This window comes from Melanerpes formicivorus, unplaced genomic scaffold, assembly GCF_026170545.1.
Source record: "Melanerpes formicivorus ecotype bairdi unplaced genomic scaffold, bMelFor1.0.p_v2 SCAF_33, whole genome shotgun sequence".
In the NCBI taxonomy this organism is placed as follows: Eukaryota; Metazoa; Chordata; class Aves; order Piciformes; family Picidae; genus Melanerpes; species Melanerpes formicivorus.
In genome coordinates this window covers 1,365,747-1,386,823 of record NW_027142385.1, presented here as the reverse complement: position 1 = coordinate 1,386,823, position 21,077 = coordinate 1,365,747, and the positions used below count along the sequence as shown (strand labels likewise).

The 21,077-nt window shown below is 52.0% G+C and overlaps 1 protein-coding gene across 1 annotated transcript in view; it reads left to right on the top strand.

Moving 5' to 3' along the window:
• The first annotated feature begins 3,019 nt into the window (after positions 1-3,019).
• Positions 3,020-21,077, top strand: part of ASTN2 (astrotactin 2) — a 438,091-nt gene continuing 420,033 nt past the window's right edge. The window contains exon 1 of the mRNA XM_068155636.1: positions 3,020-3,374. Coding sequence (XP_068011737.1) covers positions 3,020-3,374 — 355 coding nt within the window. The remainder of the gene's footprint in view (positions 3,375-21,077) is intronic.

The window sequence follows — 21,077 nt, the reverse complement described above, 5'->3', positions numbered from 1 at the left end:
CCTCTCTGGGCAACCTGCTCTAAATGTCTCCTGATGGTTGCTTTCCACCTTTACACCCTTAAAAAAAAACATTCACCTCATTGCTCAATGGCACATCCTAAATGAGAGAAGATCTGGATACACCTAAACTATGGATCATCCCCTCCCATTCAACTGTATCTGTGGCAAAACTCAAGAAGAACCCCTGACCCCCCCATGCACACATGCTGCCCAGAGCTGTGACAGTAGAAGGTATCTCTGGATCTCATTTCCACCCTAAAGACAGGCCCTTGCCAAGATCCTTTGGGACCCGACAGCTGAAGAAGTCTCTACTTATGGCTCAAGCATGCATAGTGGTGCAGCAAGAGGCTACAAGGAGATCTCAGTAACAGAGATAGGGCCTTAAACAGAGAGAGGTATTTTTCTTTTACAGGATTTGCAGTTCTAAAAAGAATTTAGAAAAGCCTTCTTCACCTTTTAGAATAGCATTAACCAGGATGGAAAAGACCTTCAAGATCATCAAGTCCAACCTATCACCCAACACCATCTAATCAACTAAACCATGGCACCAAAGTGCCTCATCCAATCTCTTCTTGAACACCTCCGGTGATGGTGACTCCACCACCTCCCTGGACAGCACATTCCAAATTCCTGTGAGGAATTTCTTCCTAACCTCCAGCCTAAACCTCCTCTGGCACAGCTTGAGACTGTGTCCTCTTGTTTTGGTGCTGGTTGCCTGGGAGAAGAGACCAAGCCCCACCTGGCTACAACCTCCCTTCAGGTAGTTGTAGAGAGCAAGAAGGTCTCCCCTGAGCCTCCTCTTCTCCAGGCTAAGCAACCCCAGCTCCCTCAGCCTCTCCTCAGAGGGCTGTGCCCCAGACCCCTCCCCAGCTTTGTTGCCCTTCTCTGGACCCCCTGCCTATTGTGTGTCACTTTTTTCTGTCTCTCTGCAGTATTGTTTCTCCTCTCTTTTATTTTTTTTTGCCTAGAATTCTCCAAAGTAGGCAAAAGAAATTGGCACACACCCTGCTCACACTTGGAAATGGATACATGGGCTGGCAACAGCCTGAGCCAGTCCTAAATCAATCTTTTTTCCTATTTAAACAAAAGAAAGTGGAAAACAAAACAACAACAACAACAACAACCAAATAAAATGAGGGGAACCTTTTTTTGTTGCTGCCTTGTTTTGTTTTTCCCTTACTATTGCACTTTCTTCAACCAACAGCTGACATTTAGGATTGCATTTTCTTTGGGCTTTCTTTTTTTTTTCCAGCATGCCTTGAAACTTCATTCCTCGCAGTCAGGCGGAGCTGGAGTCCCACCTTAAATGTTTTGCACCGAGTTGCCTGTTTGCTTTTGGTTTCTCTCTGTTCCTGGAGCTGGAAATAAGCAACACACTCAGCGGTGCTTATGGGGCGGGGGGCGGGGGTTGAAGCTTGTCAGGCTGGGAGTTGGAGCTGGGCTACTCCCGGAGCGGGGACTGGTCCCCCCGAGCAGGGCTGGAGCTGTTTGTTTGCTGGATTTCCTGTTCTTTGCCATTCTGCCCTTGTTGTGGTTTGATCATTGGATGACCTAGGTATCTCAGGCGGCTGTTTTGCCTCAGTAGGCATGTGATGAATTGATCTTAATTAGCTTGTGGAAATAATATAAGCCTGAGCATTAAGCGTGCTTTGTTAGGGTTTTGACATCTTCTTTTGTGTGTACATCTACAAATAAAATCAGGTAGATTAGCAGTCACTGGGAAATTGTTGTCGTGAGTCACTGACTCAGAACTACCGTAGGCTGCCTGGGCTCAGCTCGGTTAGTCATGCCCAGCTGTGGGCAGGAGTTCATGTGGCGCTGGGGTTACCTGTGCCTGTTGTGCCCACAGGGACAAGGTTTGTCTCCAGGCTAATCCCCATCATTCCATCTTCCAAGTTGGAAGAATCAGTTGGCTCCATCACTGCTCAAAGCAGAGTGTGAGCCAAAATGGTAAGAGTGGAGCTCACCTGGTTTGTCTTCAAGCTCAGACTCCAGCCTTTAGGTGGCACCGGGGCATCCGTGCAAGGGATGGGTGTAGGAATCTGTGTTCAGACCTCAGCAGCATTTATCCCTCTGGTTCCCATCTAAACGCTGATTATTAAAGACCAGGTCAAAGCCATTTGCTGTATGTCACCAGTTTGGCTCCTCCAGGCTTGTCACTGCGAGCCAGTGTGCCCCCGGACACTGGAGGTACCTGTTCACTTAGGAAAAGGCAAGACTAGCAGAAGCTCGCAGGAAGTACATTTCCGTGCTACAATTGCTAGAAGGAAGGACTATCCTGCAGGTATGAGCGGCGACAAGCTGGCCGCGGGGAAGCCGTGGATTTTGCGGGTAGGGAAAGGGCGAGGTAACAGGCACCGAGCAGCAGCAAGCGGGAGCAGTCCAGAGGCAGCGGGAAGCGCAGGCAGGAGAACCAGGAAAAGACAAGGGGGCAACGGAGCCGTGCGGGCTGCCGGGCCGAGGCGGACTATGTGCGGGAGGAGGAGAAGGGGAGGCTAGGGCCGGTGGGAGTGGGCTCAGGGCATTAAACTACCGAGGCAGAGCGGAGAAGGCTCAGCCGGGGAGCGGCAGTGGGTCCCCTTGGACAGGGTTCTCTGACAACTGGAGAGCGGAGGAGGATCCCCCTTGGGGATGGTCCGTTGGCCACCGGGGAGCGACGGAGGGTCCTCTCCAGGCGGTCTCCCTCGGGCACGGTCGCCCGGCCACCGGGGAGTGCAGCGGTTAAGCACCCCGGGCCGGGACCTTCGACCACCGGGAGCGACGGAAGGTCCCCTCTGGCCAAGGTGGCTCGGCCTCCGGGGAGCGGCAGTAGGTCGCCCCCCTGGGCAGGGTCGCTTGGCTGCCGAGGAGCGGCAGCGAGTCCCCGCGGCGGAGGCTCGGCGGCGGCAGCGGGCGGGGCGGGAGGCGGAGCCGGGCGGCGGCGGCGGCGGCGGGCTGGGGCTGCTCAGTGCGCCCGGCTCCGCTCGCCTCCCCTCTCCTCGCCTCGCCGCGGCTCTTCTGCGCCTGGCTCCGGCCCGGCATGGCTGCTCCGTCGCCTCCCCGCCGCCTCGCCGCCGCTGCCGCCGCGCCTCCCCCGCTGCTGCTGCTGCTGCCGGTACTGCTGCTGCTGCTGCCGGTGATGTTGGGCGGCGGGCCCGGCGCGGCGGCGTCGTCGCGGGAACCCCCCGGTCCATGCCGTGTAAAGACGGTGACGGTGTCCACGCTGCCGGTGCTCCGGGAGAACGATATCAGTTGGAGCGGAGCCCCGCCGCCCGCTGCCGCCGCCGCTGCCGCCGCCGACTCCCGCTTGCTGCTGTTCGTCCGCAGCGAGCTGCCCGGCCGCGTCGCCGTGCAGGACGATCTGGACAACACCGAGCTACCCTTCTTCACCCTCGGTAGGCACCGCATCTTGTCCTGTCCCACCGGTACCCCCCACCTCACCCCAGCACCTCCCGGGGCCGCGGAGCATCCCGATGCTGCCACCCTGCCGCGCCGGGATTTTTGAGTCGTGCGTGTGTGTGTGTGTGTCCCTTGTCGTGGACAGCCTGGTTGTGTTTTGGAGCTCTCTGCCGCTGCCCTTGCTGCACCCTGTTTGGGGATTTTTTTTCCTTCTGGGGAGGGATTTTTTTAGTAGGGCCTGAGGGCTGCTGCCTTGTAAAAGCCCTAAAGCCTTGAGAGCGAAGCCTCCCGGCTCAGGCTGTAAAGTGCTGGGTTCTGCCTCTTGTGCTCCAACTTGAAGGCTTAGCCCTGGAGGAGGTACCGCCGAGCCTGGGAGAAAGGGAGAGGCGGTTTTCCAAGCTAGAGCCTAATTTTGTAAAGGCTTCGTCTTAATTCTCGGAGCTGGCTCTTGCTTTACGCACAACTCCACGCCTGGGGCTGTGGCGAACGCCTGCGGACTTTCCTCCTATCTCAGCTTGTGTGGGGAGGAGGATGGGAGTAGACATCGTTCTGTTGTTGCACTTTTGTCTCAGTGCTGGATCCTACTGTCTCAGAAGAGGTGCCCGAGTTGCATCTTGTCACTTTTAGCTTTTTCTGTGCCTTAAGCAGCCTGAGGACCCCCCGAGGGATCTGTTCAGAATGCTGTATGGACAGCGCCGGGTTTACTCTGCCAAGTCTCCAAATGTTTTTTTGTTGATCTCTTCTTTATCCACTTGCTTTCTTGTTTTTTGGGTTTTTTTTTTTTTTTTTTTTGGTGTCTGATGCCCAGGGTAATTCAAATACCTGCTTAACTGTGGAAGGTCTGAGATACTGCTTGACAGCGCTGGGTTTTGATGCCCAGCATCTCGCCCTGCGTGTGCCAGGCATGTTGAGTTGTGCCCAGCTGGGCACCTCCTGCAAGTCCCTTCCCATTCCTCATGGAAGTGAAACCTTTTGCTAGGTGCAATGTGCTGGGGTAGGAAACTGGCTGTATCTCTTGGTCCCGTCCTTTTTACCTTTCGTGCAGTTTTCCTGTAGCAAGCACCTGTAATAAATGAGTTGCTGGTACTTTTTGAGCCTCTTAGGCTCTGGCTTTGTAGTGTGGCTTCCTTAGACATGGTTGGTCAACTGCCAAAATCCCAAACAAAGCAGATGTGCTGTTTCAAGTAATGAAAGTGAAGAATCAAATGTTTGGTGCAGTAGGCAGGACGTTTACCTTACAGTGAATGAAAGTAACAAGAAGTTTCAGGGTTCATGGGCTGGAATTTTCAGATGAGAGTGCAGGTCCTTCAGGGACTGGGTGTGGATCTCACACTGCTCTAAATATACCAGAAGGCAAAGAAACCCTCTGTGTATAGCTTAGTAATAGCTCAAGTTGGAGGAGAGAAATTTGTCTTGATAGATCAGAGGCAGGATCTTGTCTAGCAAATCTTATTTCTGTGAGTGACTGCCAGTAGAGAGACACCAATGAATGCTTTGGTCTAAAAAATTCTCTTTGGATTGCCTAGGTTATTGGTTATGCATGCTCTCCTGAATATGCAGCATGTCTTGTGCAAAACTGTAGAGGTTTTGCTTTTGCTGTCCCTTCCTGCACAAAAGACCCCAAAACTTCTCCACCTGCTTCCCTGAACCCACAGGCATTAGGCAGGTGAGAAGATAAATGGAAGCTTTGCCCATGGTGGGATGGCTTCATCATGGTCCTGAAATTAATCAGCACATTGCCTCCAGAGCAGGTAAAACACTTGTCCTTCCCCAAGGTCTAGCTCATGAATTGCTGTGGATGCTCTGATATTTCAAATTTGTTGCATTTCTCCCTGTCTCCTGGTGTGGCAACTGAGACTCCTCACAGTCAGTTAACTCTTTTCTGGACAAGTGTCTTAGAGGATTTCTGCTGGCTCGTTTTCCTAGTGCAGGAAATGAAGCTGGAGTTTGCTGTAGTGGCTTCCCCCCCACACACATCCGTTTCTAAGTTCAGTGGTGGTTGGGAACCAGAGAGTTGCTGCTGCCTTGTAATGGGCTCTGGGAGGTGAAAATCACAGAACATGTGGGAGGTGAGTCAGATGGCTCTGGAGTGATATAGGATCAGGGATTGTTTTAAACAGTGGCTGCTCTTTGCCAAAATCCTCACTAGCCCTTGTCATTGGCTGATTCCTGATGCTGCTATGTATTTATGTGTGCTGCTGAACGTGTTTGGTGGCTGCTGAGCTCTGGAAGATGTGCGAGAGCGGTTGCCCTGCTGACTGCAAATGTACTGAGGGCTCCTAAAATCTCTTTCACTGCTGCTAGCAAAGACCACTTCCTGACATCATGGGTGTAAGGAAGGGGGAGGAAGACTTCCTAAACACACACCTCAGGTCAGCCAGTCTGACTGGCAGCCTGGAAGAGGTTTTGAAACTTAAAATTAATTAAATAACTAAATAAATCTATAAAAGAAAAGCATAAAGCAGACAGAGCTGAGATGTGGTGCTGATACTACAGACTCTGAAGTGAAATATGTTGGGAGTAAATTGAGGCCATCCCATTCTGCAGGGCTCAAAAGTCTTTCCAGAGCAGGAAGCAAGAAATGAAATGTTGCCTTGCTTGGTGGAGAGGAGTTGGTTTAAGCAGGCAGTCTGTAGTCCTGGGCCTGCTCAGCAGCTCCCAGCCTAGTGAGTCTCCTGATGCTGGAGCAGTTCCTGTGCCTCTTCTCACCCCTTTGTGCTAGAGGGGTTGGGGGTTCTGTAACTGAAGGCTGGCAGGTGCCAGAGCCTCATCTGCAGTTCTGTGAAATTTAGAATGATAGAACCATTTAGGTTGGAAAAAGACTTTTAAGATCATCAAGTCCAGCTGTGACTTTCACACTGCCCAGTCACCACTAAACCATATCCCTAAGCGCTGCATCTCCACACAGCTGAACCCCGGCCCCACGAGGTGCTTGGAGCGGCAGGAACAGCTGGAGCTGTTCACCTGCTGAGGGCTGTGTGGGGGCTGGTGATGCTCCACTGCCAGAGGCTCCACCATGGGCACAGCCAGCACCCGGGTGTGGAGGCCAGCAGGGAATGAGTTGATCTTCTCCCACGGGAGATAGAAAACTTTGTTTCCTTGCTACGTGCTTCCCCAGGGCTGCAGCAGGGGACCTGCTGCCGAGACAGGGATGGGCATCTCTAGTTTACCTGACGTCCCTTCTTCAGCAGGGTGTCTTGGTTTCTGTATTCCCTGTGCCTCAGTTTATATTCTTTTTCTCTCTTGCATTAGAGACAAGAAGGATGCTTCTCCCTGCCCCCTCCTCCCCCCATTTACATTACTATAAAATTACCCAGCAAAGCACAGTGGTGGCAGGAAATGACAAATGTAACTTTGCCACCAGTGCATTATGAATTGCTGTGCATCCCCTTTCCTGAAAAAGCATCCTGCCCTTTCCTTAACCTTGGCTCCAACTGATGCTCTGCGGTATTCCCCACCTCTAACTCTTCCAGCATTACGCTGGCAAGCGGTGCAGCCTATCATTGACTTCACTCCTGTAGAACGAGGTCTGTGGAAGGTGTGTGTCTTGATTTAGTCAGCAGCCATGTGTTCTGTACAATAGCTGCTCCACGAGCAGCGGAGCCTGCTTGAAGTGCAATTGAGGGAATGAAGCAGTTAGCTTCCGAGCTAATTTCGACGAGCTCCGTCTATGTGTGAGCAGATAAATATAGAGGAGAGAGAAGGGAAGAGGCAGACGAATTTTCACCGCTGCTCTTACCCGGTAGTGGCTTAGATAAGAACAGTTTACTACACACTTCTCATAAATGGCTTTAATGGATGCTGTTTGATGAGTGTCTGCAGTGCTACCAGATGCTTTGTTTTGGTGGTTGTCAGAGAAGGTTGCTCCTGCAGCTACATTACGGGTGCCCCACCATGGCCCCTCTGCCTGGCTGATGATCATCCCCTGCTTCTTGGAGCTGTGCAGCTCCTCCAGCTCATCAGTGGGTCTGTGCCACTTCTTTTGTCTTCTTACTTAACTTCGCCTAAAGCCATCCTGTGGCTTGAACTTCTCCTCTTTAGAGTAAGAACCCATTAAAATAAGGGAAAGCACTTAGTTCCCTGTGGATTGTTTGAATTTCCTGCTACTTCTGAGAACTCTCGAGCAGTGTTTCACCACTCTGGCTTTTGTTGGCAGCTCCTCTTCTTGCCAAGTGGGGTGGAGAGGCTGGAGGGTACCTGGGAAACGTGAGTGCCGCTGTAGCCATTTAATGCTGCCATGCAGAAATGCTTTGAGCTGGCCTGTGAGATCTGGAGCAGCGTCATGTGGATGGGACAGTGTGCCTGGCATGAGAGCCTGCTCTGGAGGGCAAGGCATCTAAAAGGTGTTCAAGAGGGGATTGGACGTGACACTTGGTGCCATGGTTTAGTCATGAGGTCTGTGGACAGGTTGGGCTTGATGATCTTTGAGGTCTCTTCCAACCTTGGTGATTCTGTGAAAACCAGAGCTGTCTCTGCAGGGAGAAGCTGATGAGCAAAGTTTGGTTTCAAAACTTACTTTGCTGTTAACCAGCATCTGCTGGACTTGACTGGAAGAGCTGCAGTGCATATCCAGCCAGAGGTTTGGTTAATCAAATATTGTCTGGGGTTTTTTTGCATGTTGTTTTCCTCCCCCCCCCCCCTCCCTCCCCCCCCCCCCGATGTTCCCAAGGTAGTCCAAAGGGTAAAGAGTCACGTCTTGCACCAGGCAAGTGGAGGGAGTCAAAAAGCCTCAGTGAGGTGGTCCAGTGAAGATGAGACACGTTGGTGGACTCCCTGGGAGAGGGGCTGGGGGGGATGTAAACTTGAAACCAGAGGATTCTTCCCTTCTTCTCCATACCCATCCACAGATACACATGGCTGTCTGGGCCAGGTCCCTGGTGGTAGGGGCTGCCTGGGGAGGGTGTGGGGAAGGGAGAAATCCTCCTGGTAGCATTTTTCTCCCCTCTTTGTATGAAGCTGTGTGGTTACTGAAGCTGCTGAGTTCTTGAAGTTGAAAAGGAAAAGAAGGAAAGCTCTGCTCAGGTTGAGGTTGTACTGGTGATGTAGATCCTGAGCTGGAGATCTACCTGCTGTGGCTGCAGGAGAGGTGAGCTCTCTAACACTCAGAAAGGCTGTAGGCACAAAATGCCCATGAAAATGGGTTGGTCCTCAGATAACCACTTCTCTCCCTGAAGGCAAGGCTGGCCATGGCTTGTCCAGCATGGTGGCAGTGTGGATTTGAAGTAGTTCGGCTCTGTCTCAGGTAATTTCTGGGGTGAAAATCCCAGTTAAAGCTGGGAATCTGTAACAGTGTGGCAGGCTGTGCTCAGGGAGTTGCTGCTTTCCAAGAGTACCCGCATTGACCAGCTAGTGGCAACAGAAGATTAACTATGGAGAGAGGAGCTGCTTTTCTGCAGCTCAACTGCCAGGCTGGAGCAGCAGCGGGAGGAGGCTGCTGGCTGAGGATCCTCTCTGCTCCCACTTCCTCCCGTGGCAGGGCAGAGGGTTTTCCATGATGTCCAAGTGTCAGAGACCTTTATTGCTCTTCTGCTGGAAGGGGAAATAAAAGTGGTTTTCTTCAGAATTAGGTGGGGAGCTTGGATTTTTCCATGGGGACTGTGGAGGCAAGCAGCTTCCAAGTGCCACCCTGTGCCACCACACAAGTGGAGGTTATCTTCAAAACGTGCTGCCTTTTCCTTTCTAAGCCCTGAAAGTGTGAGTCCCAGCTGTGTGCTGGACAAGCCTTTGTGCTGCCCCGGTGGTGTGGTGCTGAAGTGTGGTGTGGGCTGGCTGTGAAACCAGCCTGAGCCCTGGGGCTTTCCTGGTGTAACAGGAGTTCAGGCGCAGGGCTGGCTGGGACAGCAGGAGTGTGTGTTGATGCTGCTCGTGGGAACAATGAGGTATTGATCTTGTACTACCTTGACTTACATGTTAGCAGTTACAAGTGGCTTGAGAAACATCTAACATTGCACTAAAAAGCGTTGTAGAGCGTGGGGGTAGATCAGGGTTGGAGATTGAAAGGAGAAGTGAAGAAAACAGAAGTGTCTTGACTGAAGCCTTTCATCACCTGTAATGTCCCCAGCACAGCTCGTTTTGGGAGTGTTCTCCTCTGGTTACACTACCTGCAATCACACAATCATTTCAGCTGGAACAGCCCTCTAAGTGCAGCAGGTCAACTGTCAGCCTAACACCACCATGGCCATCAAACCATGTCCCAAAAAGTGCCATGTCTGCTCATCTTTTGAACACCTCCAGGGATGGTGACTCTGCCACCTCCCTGGGCACCTCCCATGCCTGACCACTCTTTCAAAAGGAAATTTCCCCTAATATTCAGTGTAAATGGGGAACGATGAGCCTTGGCCAGTCTTGACTTGCTGCTCCCCAGTCCTGCCCCTGTCAGTACCTGTGGGGTGAGCGATGGCGTCAAGCAGAGATGATTCTTGTGCATAACCAGCTTAAGAAATGGTGCCACTTAAAAGAATTGAATGCTTGTGCTGCTGCTCGGGTCTCAGCTAATGCAGTTAAGGTTTCCAGTGTCCAGACAGTATGGAGTCACTTAATGGTATTGAAGAAGCAGAATGGGGACGAGCAGTGATCTTGGCTGCCCGGCTGGGTGAGGCTTTCTGGTTGTCTCCTAGGAAGGATACAGGTGGGGAAAAGAATAAATCACAGAGTAAATGATTTTTGGCCCATTGATCCCTTTGGGCACTTTCCCTTTATGGCATGCAGGAAGCACTGCTCTTGAAGGCATCCAGCATGTGGTGTGGGGAGGAAGAAGGGATTGCTCACAGGAGGAGGTTGGGCTGAGAATGCCTGTGACAAGATGGGGCAGATAAGATTTGGAGCCAGGGCTGTGCCTGTGGGCAGAGGTGGCTGGTGGGGAGGAATCTGAGTTCCCCTCTGTTCCTTGTTATCTGCTGGCCACCAGCCTTGCACCCCTCCCTCTGTGCTTCCACCTTTCCTGTCTCCATGCTAGACAAAGTCTGTGTGGAAACCGCGACAGGCTCTGAAAGCAGCAGCGAAAGGGGAGAAATTTTCCATTAGCAGCATCAGCAGTAAAAGAGATTTTTTCCCAGTCACCTGGTAACTGCTGTATTTAGGAAGATTACTGAGCTGATGGTGTTGCTCCCAGGCATATGCATGGGAGTGATCCTGTTAAGAGAGGGAGGCAGGAGCCAGCGTGCATGGTCACACGTGGAGATGAGCTGGCAGAGGTGAGCTGGGCATCTCTCTGCAGGGAGCTGGGACCTGCTGGGCCTGGCACCTCGCTTGTGCTATCATCTGCTCTTCCAGTGCACCAGAATGAAACAGAAATTGCATTGCCAGCTGCACTGCTGAGCTGTTGGAGAGGGAAGCAGAGTGGGGGACCTGCTTGTTCTCAGGTGGTGGAGGGAAGGCTTGATCCCTGTCTGCCTCTGGGGACAGCCTGTGGGTTTTGGTGCCTGATACCTCCCTGCCTCTGAGTCTGATGAGAATTAGAGTCATAGACTGGTTTGGGTTGGAAGGATCCTTTAAAGGTTATCCAGTCCAACCCCCCTGCAGTGCAATCAGAGTAGGCTGCTCAGAGCCCCAAACAACCTGACCTGGAATGTTTCCATGAATGTGCCTTCTCCCATCTCTCTGGGCAGCCTGGGCCAGTGTCTCACTACTCTCAGTGTCAAAAATTTCTTCCATCTAATCTGAGATCTACTTACAGAGGGGTCCAAAGACCCCAATGCCTTACAGATTAACTGATGATGAGAGCTACCCCTCCCAGAAGCCTGCAGCCCCATGACCACATAACTGGGGTGCAAGGTCTGGAGACTTAGAAAAGCCTTCTAAGACTGAGTCCACCTGTCAGCCAGCACCACCATGGCCATTCAACCATGTCCCCATGTGCCATATATATACATTTGTTAACACCTCCAGGGATGGTGACCTCACCACCTCCCTGGGCAGCCTGTTCCCATGCCTGACCACTCTTGCAGGAAAGAAATGTTTCCTAATGCCAAGAGCTCAGCTGTGCTGATACCTTTGAGCCTTTGGTTCTTTCTCCTTTTCCTCCTCCCTCATCTCTCTCTGTGGGACAACGGGGGGACACTCGCTGGCAGCTGGAGCCCTGCCCTGGCTCTGCTGCCTTGAGCTGGGCTCCCTGACCAGCCCTGGGGGTGAGCTGGCATTACAGAGTGTGCCTGTGGCTGCCGCAGTCGCTGCTGCATCTGTCCCAAGGCCATTCACAGCCCAGATCCTTCCCTTGCTGCTGGAGCCATCGGCGCTCCAGGGAGCTCAGCACATCCCTAAAATATGGGATCAAGTGACAGAAAATAGGAGCTGGCAACAGCAAAGGAATATCTTTTTTTTTTGCCTCTAGCCAACTGCTTGGTAACATCAGCTTGGTGATGCATAGCTCCAGTGGCAGCAGCACGTAGTGACGGCAAACGGGGGACAATTTATGTGCAGGAGGAGGGAGGGCTGGAGCAGGGCATGTTCTCTGCACCCCAGGACCCTGACCAGGACCTGCTGCTGGCCCACCCCAGCTAAGAAGCTCCAGGTCTGTGTGCTGAAACTAGAAATCTTCTCTCTCTGCTGGTGCTTGTCATGTTGCTGTCCTCCTGCTGCCTGGGGGTATGATGGGGGGCTCGGCTAAAAGTTGATGCCACCGCCTTAATGAGTCATGTAAGCATCCAGAGCAGTATCTGCTGCATGGGGCAACTACCCACTCAGAAGGGCTTCATGGGCTGAAGGGGCTCCCAGGGTAGATGCTGCCAGTTGTTCCCACCTCAGACTCGGTTACTCAGTGCTGCCTTGCACAGGCTGCTCTGTGAGGGTGGAGGGAGATGGAATATCCTTTGCCTTGGTTTGTTGGGTGTGAGCAGCCACCTGTGTGCTGGTTTCAACATGGATGGTGGCCCTGAAGAGCTTTCAGGCTTTAGACATGCTGGTATGTCCCTTTTCCTTCTTTTGCCATCACACCTCTTTCTTGTCCTTTGCATCTCTGATCTGTTTAAATTAAAGAACTTAAAACTACTTTTTCTACCCTGTAACATGCCCAGGGAATCCTTCTCAGGCTTCTCTGAAAGCCTTGTTGTCATCATGCTCCTTGTTTCTCCACCTCTAATGCCTTGGGAAACCTGGACAAAGAGAGGTGCCAGGAGGAGCAAGGTGTTGGGAAAGTGATCCAAAAGGTGGGTGCAGGTTTCCTTCCTTCCATGTCATCCAAGCTGGGCAGCCCATGGTCATGCTATGTCCACAGACACATCTGTGGCATTTCAAACATCAGTTAGGCTTCCAGAAAAAGTAGAAACTGTTTCCTTCCTTTCCCTCCTCCCCAGGACAGGAGCTTGAAGGAGAGCCAGTCTGAGCCAAAGCAGTGTGCTGGGGCTTACTTCTGTGTGTCTGGGGCTTCTGCTGGTTCAGGGTCTGGCCTGGCCTGGGATTCCCCAGCCCCAGGATCACCCCATGGGTGTGGCAAACATCTCCCATCATCTTCTGTCTGCAGGAGGTGCTGGAGGTGGGCAGCTGAGGGTCTCCTGGGGGATGTCAGTTCTGGGTACCGCTTGACTGAGGTAGGTTCAACTCCTCTGGCCATTCCTGGAGGTGTCCTTTGGGACAGGAGTCTGCATGGTAGGTCTGGATGAAGAAATGGGATGCTGTAGAGGAGCTGATCACAGCAATGTCATTTTGAGGACTAGACAGATATGTCTGCGAGTGAGACATGTTGGCGACACCTCCAGCAGCGATGTTGCTGGCCTCCTCTGTGCAGGCAGGTCTCTGCCTGCTGCTAGTGGAAGGATGTTGGCCGTTCCATCTCCCACGTTCACATCAGGGGCTTCAGCATTTTTCATCCCCTGTGGAGCTGGGGGGGGGAGGGCTGTAGGGGTGCATTTGTCACCTGAAGATCCCCTGGGCTGCGGCTGAACTTTGTGTTCTAGCAATAAAACCGTGGTAGGAAATGTGTGCTGTAACAAAGCCCATGGATATAATACATCCATGGCATACTGTACCTTTCATCTTGAAGGATTCCCAAGGAGCTTTACAAACTCGGTGTGCTGCAGCCTGCCAGGGTGACTGAATGCTATCAGTAAAGGCTGCAGTCTAATCTCTGTGGCAGCACGTTCCACCCCCTCCCAGCTCTCCCTCGCAGGGGAAACTTTATGAAGTCTGCTCTTGGTCTAGGTGTTTCCCTCTAAGCCTGAGTTTCTCGGGAGAAAAAGGGAAACCGTGTAGCTGTTTGTTATGCAAAACCAGCCGAGAGATATTCTTCCTGGGGCAGTAGGAGTGGGTGGGGATTACTTTCACGCAGCTTCAACAGCTTTGGATCTTAGCAGAAAAAGCGTTCGCAGGGGAACGCTGCCCTCCGTGCAGCCCTGAGAAAAGGGATAATGAAGTCTGAGTGCTTGAGAAATTGCTGCTGGGCATAGGCAGGGGGGCAGAGTTCAGCTGAGGGGCCCAGGGGCAGCTCTTGGGAGGGAGGCTGTAAATGTCTGCCTGAAATACTTGGTATGTAGGTGTTTCGTCACCTACTGTTCCCTCCTGCCCGCGCAGAGACAGGCTCTGAGCCAGCTGCTGGGGTGTCCGTGTCCTGCAGCCTTCAGCACCATCTGGGTTGCTGCTGCCTCCAAGGTGAGGTGATGCAGCTCCCTGTCTTAGAATCATAGGATAGGATAGGATAGGATAGGATAGGATAGGATAGGATAGGATAGGATAGGATAGGATAGGATAGGATAGGATAGGATAGGATAGGATAGGATAGGATAGGATAGAATTAACCAGGTTGGAAAAGACCTTTGAGATCGAGTCCAACCTATCATCCAACACCATCTAATCCAGTCTCTTCCTAAACACCCACAGGGATGGTGACTCCACCACCTCCCTGGGCAGCACATTCCAAGGGCCAATCACTCTTTCTATGAAGAACTTCTTCCTAACATCCAGCCTAAACCTCCCCTGGCACAGCTGTTTTGGTTGGAAAAGACCTGGAAGATCACTGCGTCCAGGCATCAACCTGACACCACCATGGCCACTAAACCGTGTCCTGAAGTGCCATGTCTGCATGGTTTTGGAACACCTCCAGGGCTGGTGACTCTGCTACCTCCCTGGGCAGCCTGTTCCAATGCCTGAACACTTTTGCAGAAAAGAAGCCTTTCTTGGTCTTGTTGGTCATCCTGTGATAGTCCTCAGCTTCACCTGGGTTTATTTTCATCTGTTCTTAGCTTACCTGGAGCTGGGGTGGTGGTGGCAGGTGTCTGATGTTGCTGTTGATGGTAGTAGAGCCCAGAACTCTGAACTGGAAGTGGGATAAGGGGCACTAACCATAGCTGTCATCTGAGGCATATGCTTGAAAAGTGGTGGTTAGCCCAAGTCTATTTTTGTTTGGAGTGGTACACACTTAGCCTGTTTTGTTTAGCAGTTTGTTTATGGGATGTATTTTCCCATCCTGTGCAGCTCCTCAAATGTGTGCTATAAACAAACTGTAAAATCAAAAGCAGCTTTTACGTGTTCCCATTAAACAAATCCTGGTGCACAGGAGATCCAGGGTGCGTGGGGCTTGCCAGACTGAGGTCCTCGGTTAAGGAAGAGCAAACACAGCAGTGGAGGAGGTTGTTTTGTCATGCCTGAGTATGGGAATCGCCGTGGGTGCCTCTGAGATGGAGCTGGGACACCTCAAAAGCGTGCCAGCCTAATCACAGAATCAATCAGGTTGGAAGAGACTTCCAAGATCATCAAGTCCAACTGATCACCCAACCCTAGCTAGTCAACTAGACCATGGCACTAAGTGCCTCATGTCTAAGCTTTCCTTAAACACCTCCAGGGACAGTGACCCCACTACCTCCCTGGGCAGCCCATTCCAATGGGCTCTCTCTCTTTCTGGGAAGAACTTCTTTCTAAGATCAAACCTCTACATTGGAGGCTCCAAAGGTGCTCATGCTGATCCCTGAGGGACTGCAGCTGTTCATACCTGCTGCTCCTTTTGCTTTACCTCCTTCCTTGGATGCTATCAAGATGGTTCCTCAGGCTGCTGGGAAGGGAATGTGGTGTTGCCAGCACAGCTCATGGATCCTGGTTATTATGAACCTTCAATATGGATTGAATTGTCCCTGTAGGGACAGCCTGTGAGAGATGGAGCTGTTCAGCCTGGAGAAAAGAAGGGTCCAGGGAGACCTTAGAGTGGCCTTCCAGTACCTGAATGGGGCTACAGGAGGGCTGGAGAGGGGCTTTTGACAAGGGCTTAGAGTGACAAGGTGAGGGGGAATGGATTGAACCTTTAGAAGGTCAGATTTAGGCTGAGGATTAGGAAGAAATTCTTGACAGTGAGGGTGGTGAGACACTGGAACAGGTTGCCCAGGGAAGTTGTGGATGTCCCTTCCCTGGAGGTGTTCAAGGTTAGGTTGGATGAGGGAGGCCTTGAGCAATCTGCTGTAGTGGGAGGTGTCCCTGCCCATGACAGAGGGGGTTAGAACTAAATGATCTTTAAGGTCCCTTCCAACCCAAACCATTCTATGAATTTCAGAACTGCAGTAAAGGTTTGTGGTGGTTCTTGCTGCAGCTATTGCAGCTGCATGCCTTCTGCTGGCTCAACAGCCATGTGTTCCTCACTTTAGTTATTCTGAGCAGGATCAGAGGGGCTGGAAGTGTATTTAATTAAATGGCAGCAGCCTTCCTTTGTAATGCAGTTCAAGAAACCAGAGCTGCTTGAAGACACAATCTCCATTACATTGCTTCACATCTTCTCACATCCCGCCTCTTGCTGTTTCCTCCTCTTGTGTTCTCTGCTCTCCCCAGACAAGCAGTGCAGTGGTCCTCCCTGTGTTCCTGGAGGAAATCTATTATCCAGCAGCATGGCAGCTGGGAAGGAGGTCGGGGACGTTGCCTGTAGGGGCTGCTCGTAGCCAGCTTGGGGGTCTTGCCGGCGCAGCAGTTTGCAGCACGGACACGCCGCTCCTCCTTCTATTCGATTTTATTCTGCTTCTGTAGCAGCTGCCGGTGCTGCTGCGCTGACAAGCTGTTCCTTCACATGCCACAGCCCAGCAGCCTGCAGGAGCAGGGACAGGAGCTGAGATGTGGGCAGGATACAAGCTCCAGGAGCTGGAGGAGTGGGGATGCTGCCGGCCTCGGCTTCTGCTCCTGAGGCGCTGCCCGACATGGGGTGTGCCAGGGGAGGTTCTCTCTGCTGCCCCGGCTCGTTTGAAGACTGTTGTAAAGCCTTTCCTCCCCTTGTTGATAAGGGGTCTTACATCCTGTTGCAATGAGCCATTTAAAAGCAAAACAGGAGGAAAACAGCCCTGTTTGCAGCACTCCTCCCAGCTGAGCTGGGCTGAGAGACAGGCAATTCGTAGGGGATGCTGAAGGGAAGTTGAGCCTCCTCCTGAGAGTCTTCCCTTTGCGGAGCAGCCTGCTGGTGGTTCTCCCATGGCATCTCCCAGCTGCTTTCCCTCCCCAGACCCACCTTCCCTGCTGCTCTGCAGGCTTCTTGGCCAGCTTGATGTGTACCCCAAGTCATGTAAACCAAATAATTCAGTAGACCTTACTCTCCAAATCCTCTCTCCAGCAGGAGTGGTACACATTTGCCCATGGAGCTTGCCTGCAGCTGGAGCAGCTTTGTGGTCACCTCCCTAGGAAGAATGTCCCAAATCACCCTGTGTGCTGCAGCCTCTCTGCAGGGAGCTGCTGTGAGCCAGCAGCTCCCTGTGCTGCTAGCAGAAGGGATCTGAGCTGGGGAGGAAGGTGACATTTTGGCTCTAGCTTAAAGAAACCAAAGGCTTTCTGTGGATGTGGGGCTGCCAGACTGCTTGTCCTGATTGTCTCTGAACAAAACTGCTCTGAAAGCACCCAAGGGCAAACCAGCAGCTGTTAGTATTCTCCTCTTGAGGTTGCTGGGGTGGAGGAAGAATTTTGATTCAAGAAAAGCTGTTCTATGTAATGGTGCTTCTTGCCTTGGCTGCAGCAGCTGGAGGGCAGGTGAGACCTTGGTGAGAGGAGGTGTGCTGTGGGCTTGGCTGAGGAACAGGCTGCAGCTTTCATTTGGCTGGTAATGGCCATGTAGCATTTCTCCAGCCTTCTCCATGCTCTCATTCTTCCAACTCTATGCAAATATTTGCAGCAGTTAAGGAGCTGCCCAGGGAGATTTTTATTCCTGGCATGAACTGAGCTAGAGGACAGGATTGGGCCAGGAGAATGGTCTCACAGTGGATGCCGTGATCCACCCTATCCAGAAACCTCCACCACAGTGGGCTATAGGTGAGGAACAGGGCACAGGTCCCTGAGGCATTTCATGGAGGTTAGTTCCTGCATTCCCATGGGATGCTTGGTTGCACATAGATTCATAGAATGGTTTGGGTTGGAAGGAGCCTTAATGATCATCTAGTTTCAACTGCTTCCACTAGACCAGGCTGCTCACAGCCTCATCCAGCACAGGCAGGATGAGGAACACCTCCAGGGAAGGGCTATCCACAGCCTTCCTGGGCATGTTCCAGTGTCTCACTGTAAAGAATTTCTTTCTGTTATCCAGTCTCAATCTGCTCTCCCCAAGCTTCAATCCATTCCCTCTCATCTTATCACTACAAGCCCTTGTAAAAAGTCCCTCTCCAGCTTTCTTGTGGGCCCCTTCAGGTACTGGAAGGCTCCTCTAAGGTCTCTGTGGAGCTTTCTCCAGGCTGAACTCTCTCAATTTGTCTGCAGAGGTGAGGTTTTCCAGCCCTCTGATCATCCTTGTGGCCTCCTCTGCACGTGCTCCAACAGTTCCATGTCCTTCTTATGCTGGGGGCACCAGAACTGGATGCAGTGCTCCAGATGGGGTCTCATGAGAGCAGAGCAAAGGGGCAGAATCCCTTCCTTCATCCTGCTGATCAGAATTCTTTTGATGCAGCCCTGGTTGCCTTCTGGGCTGCCTGGGCACACTGCCAACTCCTGTCGAGTTTTTTGTCAGCTGATAGCCCCAAGTCCTTCCCCTCGAGACTGCTCTTCAGCCTCTGCCTGCCCAGCCTGTCTTTGTGCTTGGGATTGCCTCAGCCCAGGTGTAGGAGCTTGCGCTTGGCCTTGTTGAATGTAGCAGGGAAAAGCGGCTGTGCGTCCTGGTGGAGCTGAAAGGATCCCAGAACAGCTCCTGAGAGGGTCCTGCATCTTCCTTCTGCATCTCCATGATGCTGGAAGTCCCTCTCTTGAGGGGGATGCTGGGCTGTGCTGTGCACAGATGGGCTGCAGTGAGCAGGGAGGGAAGCTTCTCTTTGAGGTCTCACGGACACACCAAGTGCTGACCAGGGGTTGGCACAGTGGGAGGGATGCTGCTGTTAATTAGCACTAGATGAAAAGCAAACTTGTCTTTATTCAAAGAGTGGCTTGTTCCAGTTTCATCAGAGCCCCTCAGTTCTGAGCTTTAAAGTTCAGCAAACGTGTGAACAATAAGTTTGGGGAAGATGTTTTGAAGAGCAGATCGCAGCATTGTTATGAAAATGCTGAAGGGGAGTTGTGACACTGTTTGGAAGATGAAAGTATTTTTACAACCTTAAACTGACACATTTTAAGGAAGGGGAAAAAAAAAAAAGGAAAAAAGAAAGAAAGACAAGAAAGAGAAGTTTGCAAGAAAGGCAGCTCTCAACAAGACTTTCCCTGGCCAGAATCAAACAGGACCATCCTTGATGACTGGAGAAGGCACTTGGAGGTGCTGCTGGCTTTGGCTGTCACATAAATGTTGTGTTCTCCAGGGTTCAGGACTGGGAACAGTTCCCATTAATACCTTCATCAGTGAGCTGCATGAAGCCATCAAGGGCATCCACAGTGAGTTTGCAGATGACTCTTCTCCCAGGCAACCAGCACCAGAACAAGAGGACACCGTCTCAAGCTGCACCAGGGGTGGTTTAGGCTGGATGTTAGGAAGAATTCTTCATAGCAAGAGTGAGTGCCCATTGGAATGTGCTGCCCAGGGAGGTGGTGGAGTCACCATCACTGGAGGTGTTTAGGAGGAGACTTGATGGGGTGCTTGGTGCCATGGGTTAGTTGATTAGATGGTGATGAATGATAGGTTGGACTTGATGATCTCAAAGGTCTCTTCCAACCTGGTTATTTCATTTCTATTCTATTCTATTCTTTTCTTTTCTTTTCTTTCCTTTTCTATTCCTTTTCTATTCCTTTTCTATTTCTTTTCTATGACACCAAGTTAGGTGGCTGAATCTATCTACCTGAAGGTAGGGAGGCTCTGTGGTATGTTTTCATTCCCCACAAGGCTCTGCAGAGGGATCTGGACATGCTTAATCAATGGGTTGAGGTTGGTTTTATGAGGATCAGCAAGGCCAAGTGCCAGGTCCTGTACTTGGGTCACAACAACCCCATGAATACTCCAGGCTTGGGGAAGAGTGGCAGGAAATGGGCCAGTTGAAGAGGACCTGGAGGTGCTAGTGGACAGTGTCTGAACATGAGCCAGCAGTGTGCCCAGGTGGCCAACAGCATCCTGACCTGAATCAGCAATGGTGTGGCCAGCAGGAGCAGGAAAGTGATTGTGCCTCTGTACTCAGCATTGGTGAGGCCACAGCTCTGATACTGGGTTCACTTTTGGGCCCCTCACTCCAAGTAGGACATTGAGGTGCTGGAGAGTGTCCATTGTCCAGAGAAGGGCAGCAAAGCTGGTGAAGGGTCTGGAGAACAGGTCTTGGGAGGAACAGCTGATGGAACTGCAGTTGTTTATCCTGGAGAAGAGGAAGCTGAGAGGAGGCCACCTCACTGTTTGTAACTCCCTGAGAGGAGGTTGGAGCCAGGTGAGTGTTGGTCCCTTCTCCCAAGTAACAGGATGAGAGGAAACAGCCTCAAGCTGTCAGGAAGTTTGGGTTGGATGTGAGGAAAGGCTTCTTCTCTGAAAAGGTTGTCAAGCTCTGGAATAGGCTGCCCAGGACAGTGGTGGAGTCCTCATCCCTGGGGGCATGTAAAAGTCATGTAGATGTGGTGCTGCATGATGTGGTTTAGTTGTTACCTGTCAGTGCTTGGCTAATGGTTGGATGATGGTTGATGATCTTAAAGGTCTCTTCCAATCAAAACAATCCCATGCTAGGGGCCCCTGCATCCAGCATGGCAAAGTGAGTGGTTCCTTGTTGGTGTTGCTGGTCTCTGCTGGGCAGGGCAGGCTCCCCACAGCCTCAGTGGAGGGAGCAGTGGGTGCCCCTCCTGCTCTGTTGGGTGCCTTGTTTGCTTCAGGCAGCTGATGGATCAGTGGAGCAGCAGGAGGTAGCTGTGAGGTGAGGAGATGCTGATGGAGCATGCCAATGTGCTGGTTCCATCCCTGCTGCCCCAGCAATGCCCTCTCCACTTCTGACCCAAGCAGTGCTGGCTGCAGTTAGAGCTGGTCTGTGAAAAACAAATTTTTCACAGCTGCTTAGCAAGCCCCTGGAGAATGGATTAGCCAAACAGCCCCCTGACTAGTAGAAGAGAAGGGGAGAACTGAACTGGCCACCTCTGGCACCGGAGCGGGGCTGCTTCTCCTCAGCCATGCCCTGGGGCTCCTTGGTTACTGCTGGCTTGGCTCACCCACAGCCACTGGGTAGTCTGGGCTGATGGGTGGAGGTTGGCCATGAAACACTGTCACCAGGAGGAGGAATGGCCTGGTGGGTCTGGGGACTTGCAGTGTCTTGGGTTCCATCTCAGCCTCTTCCAGTAACTGATTGCCCCATCCCAGTCTGGCATCTTGCTGGTTTAAGTTATGGTCCCTTGGCCCAGCCCTGCTGCTGCTCATTGCTGTCTCCCGTGCAGAGCAGCCT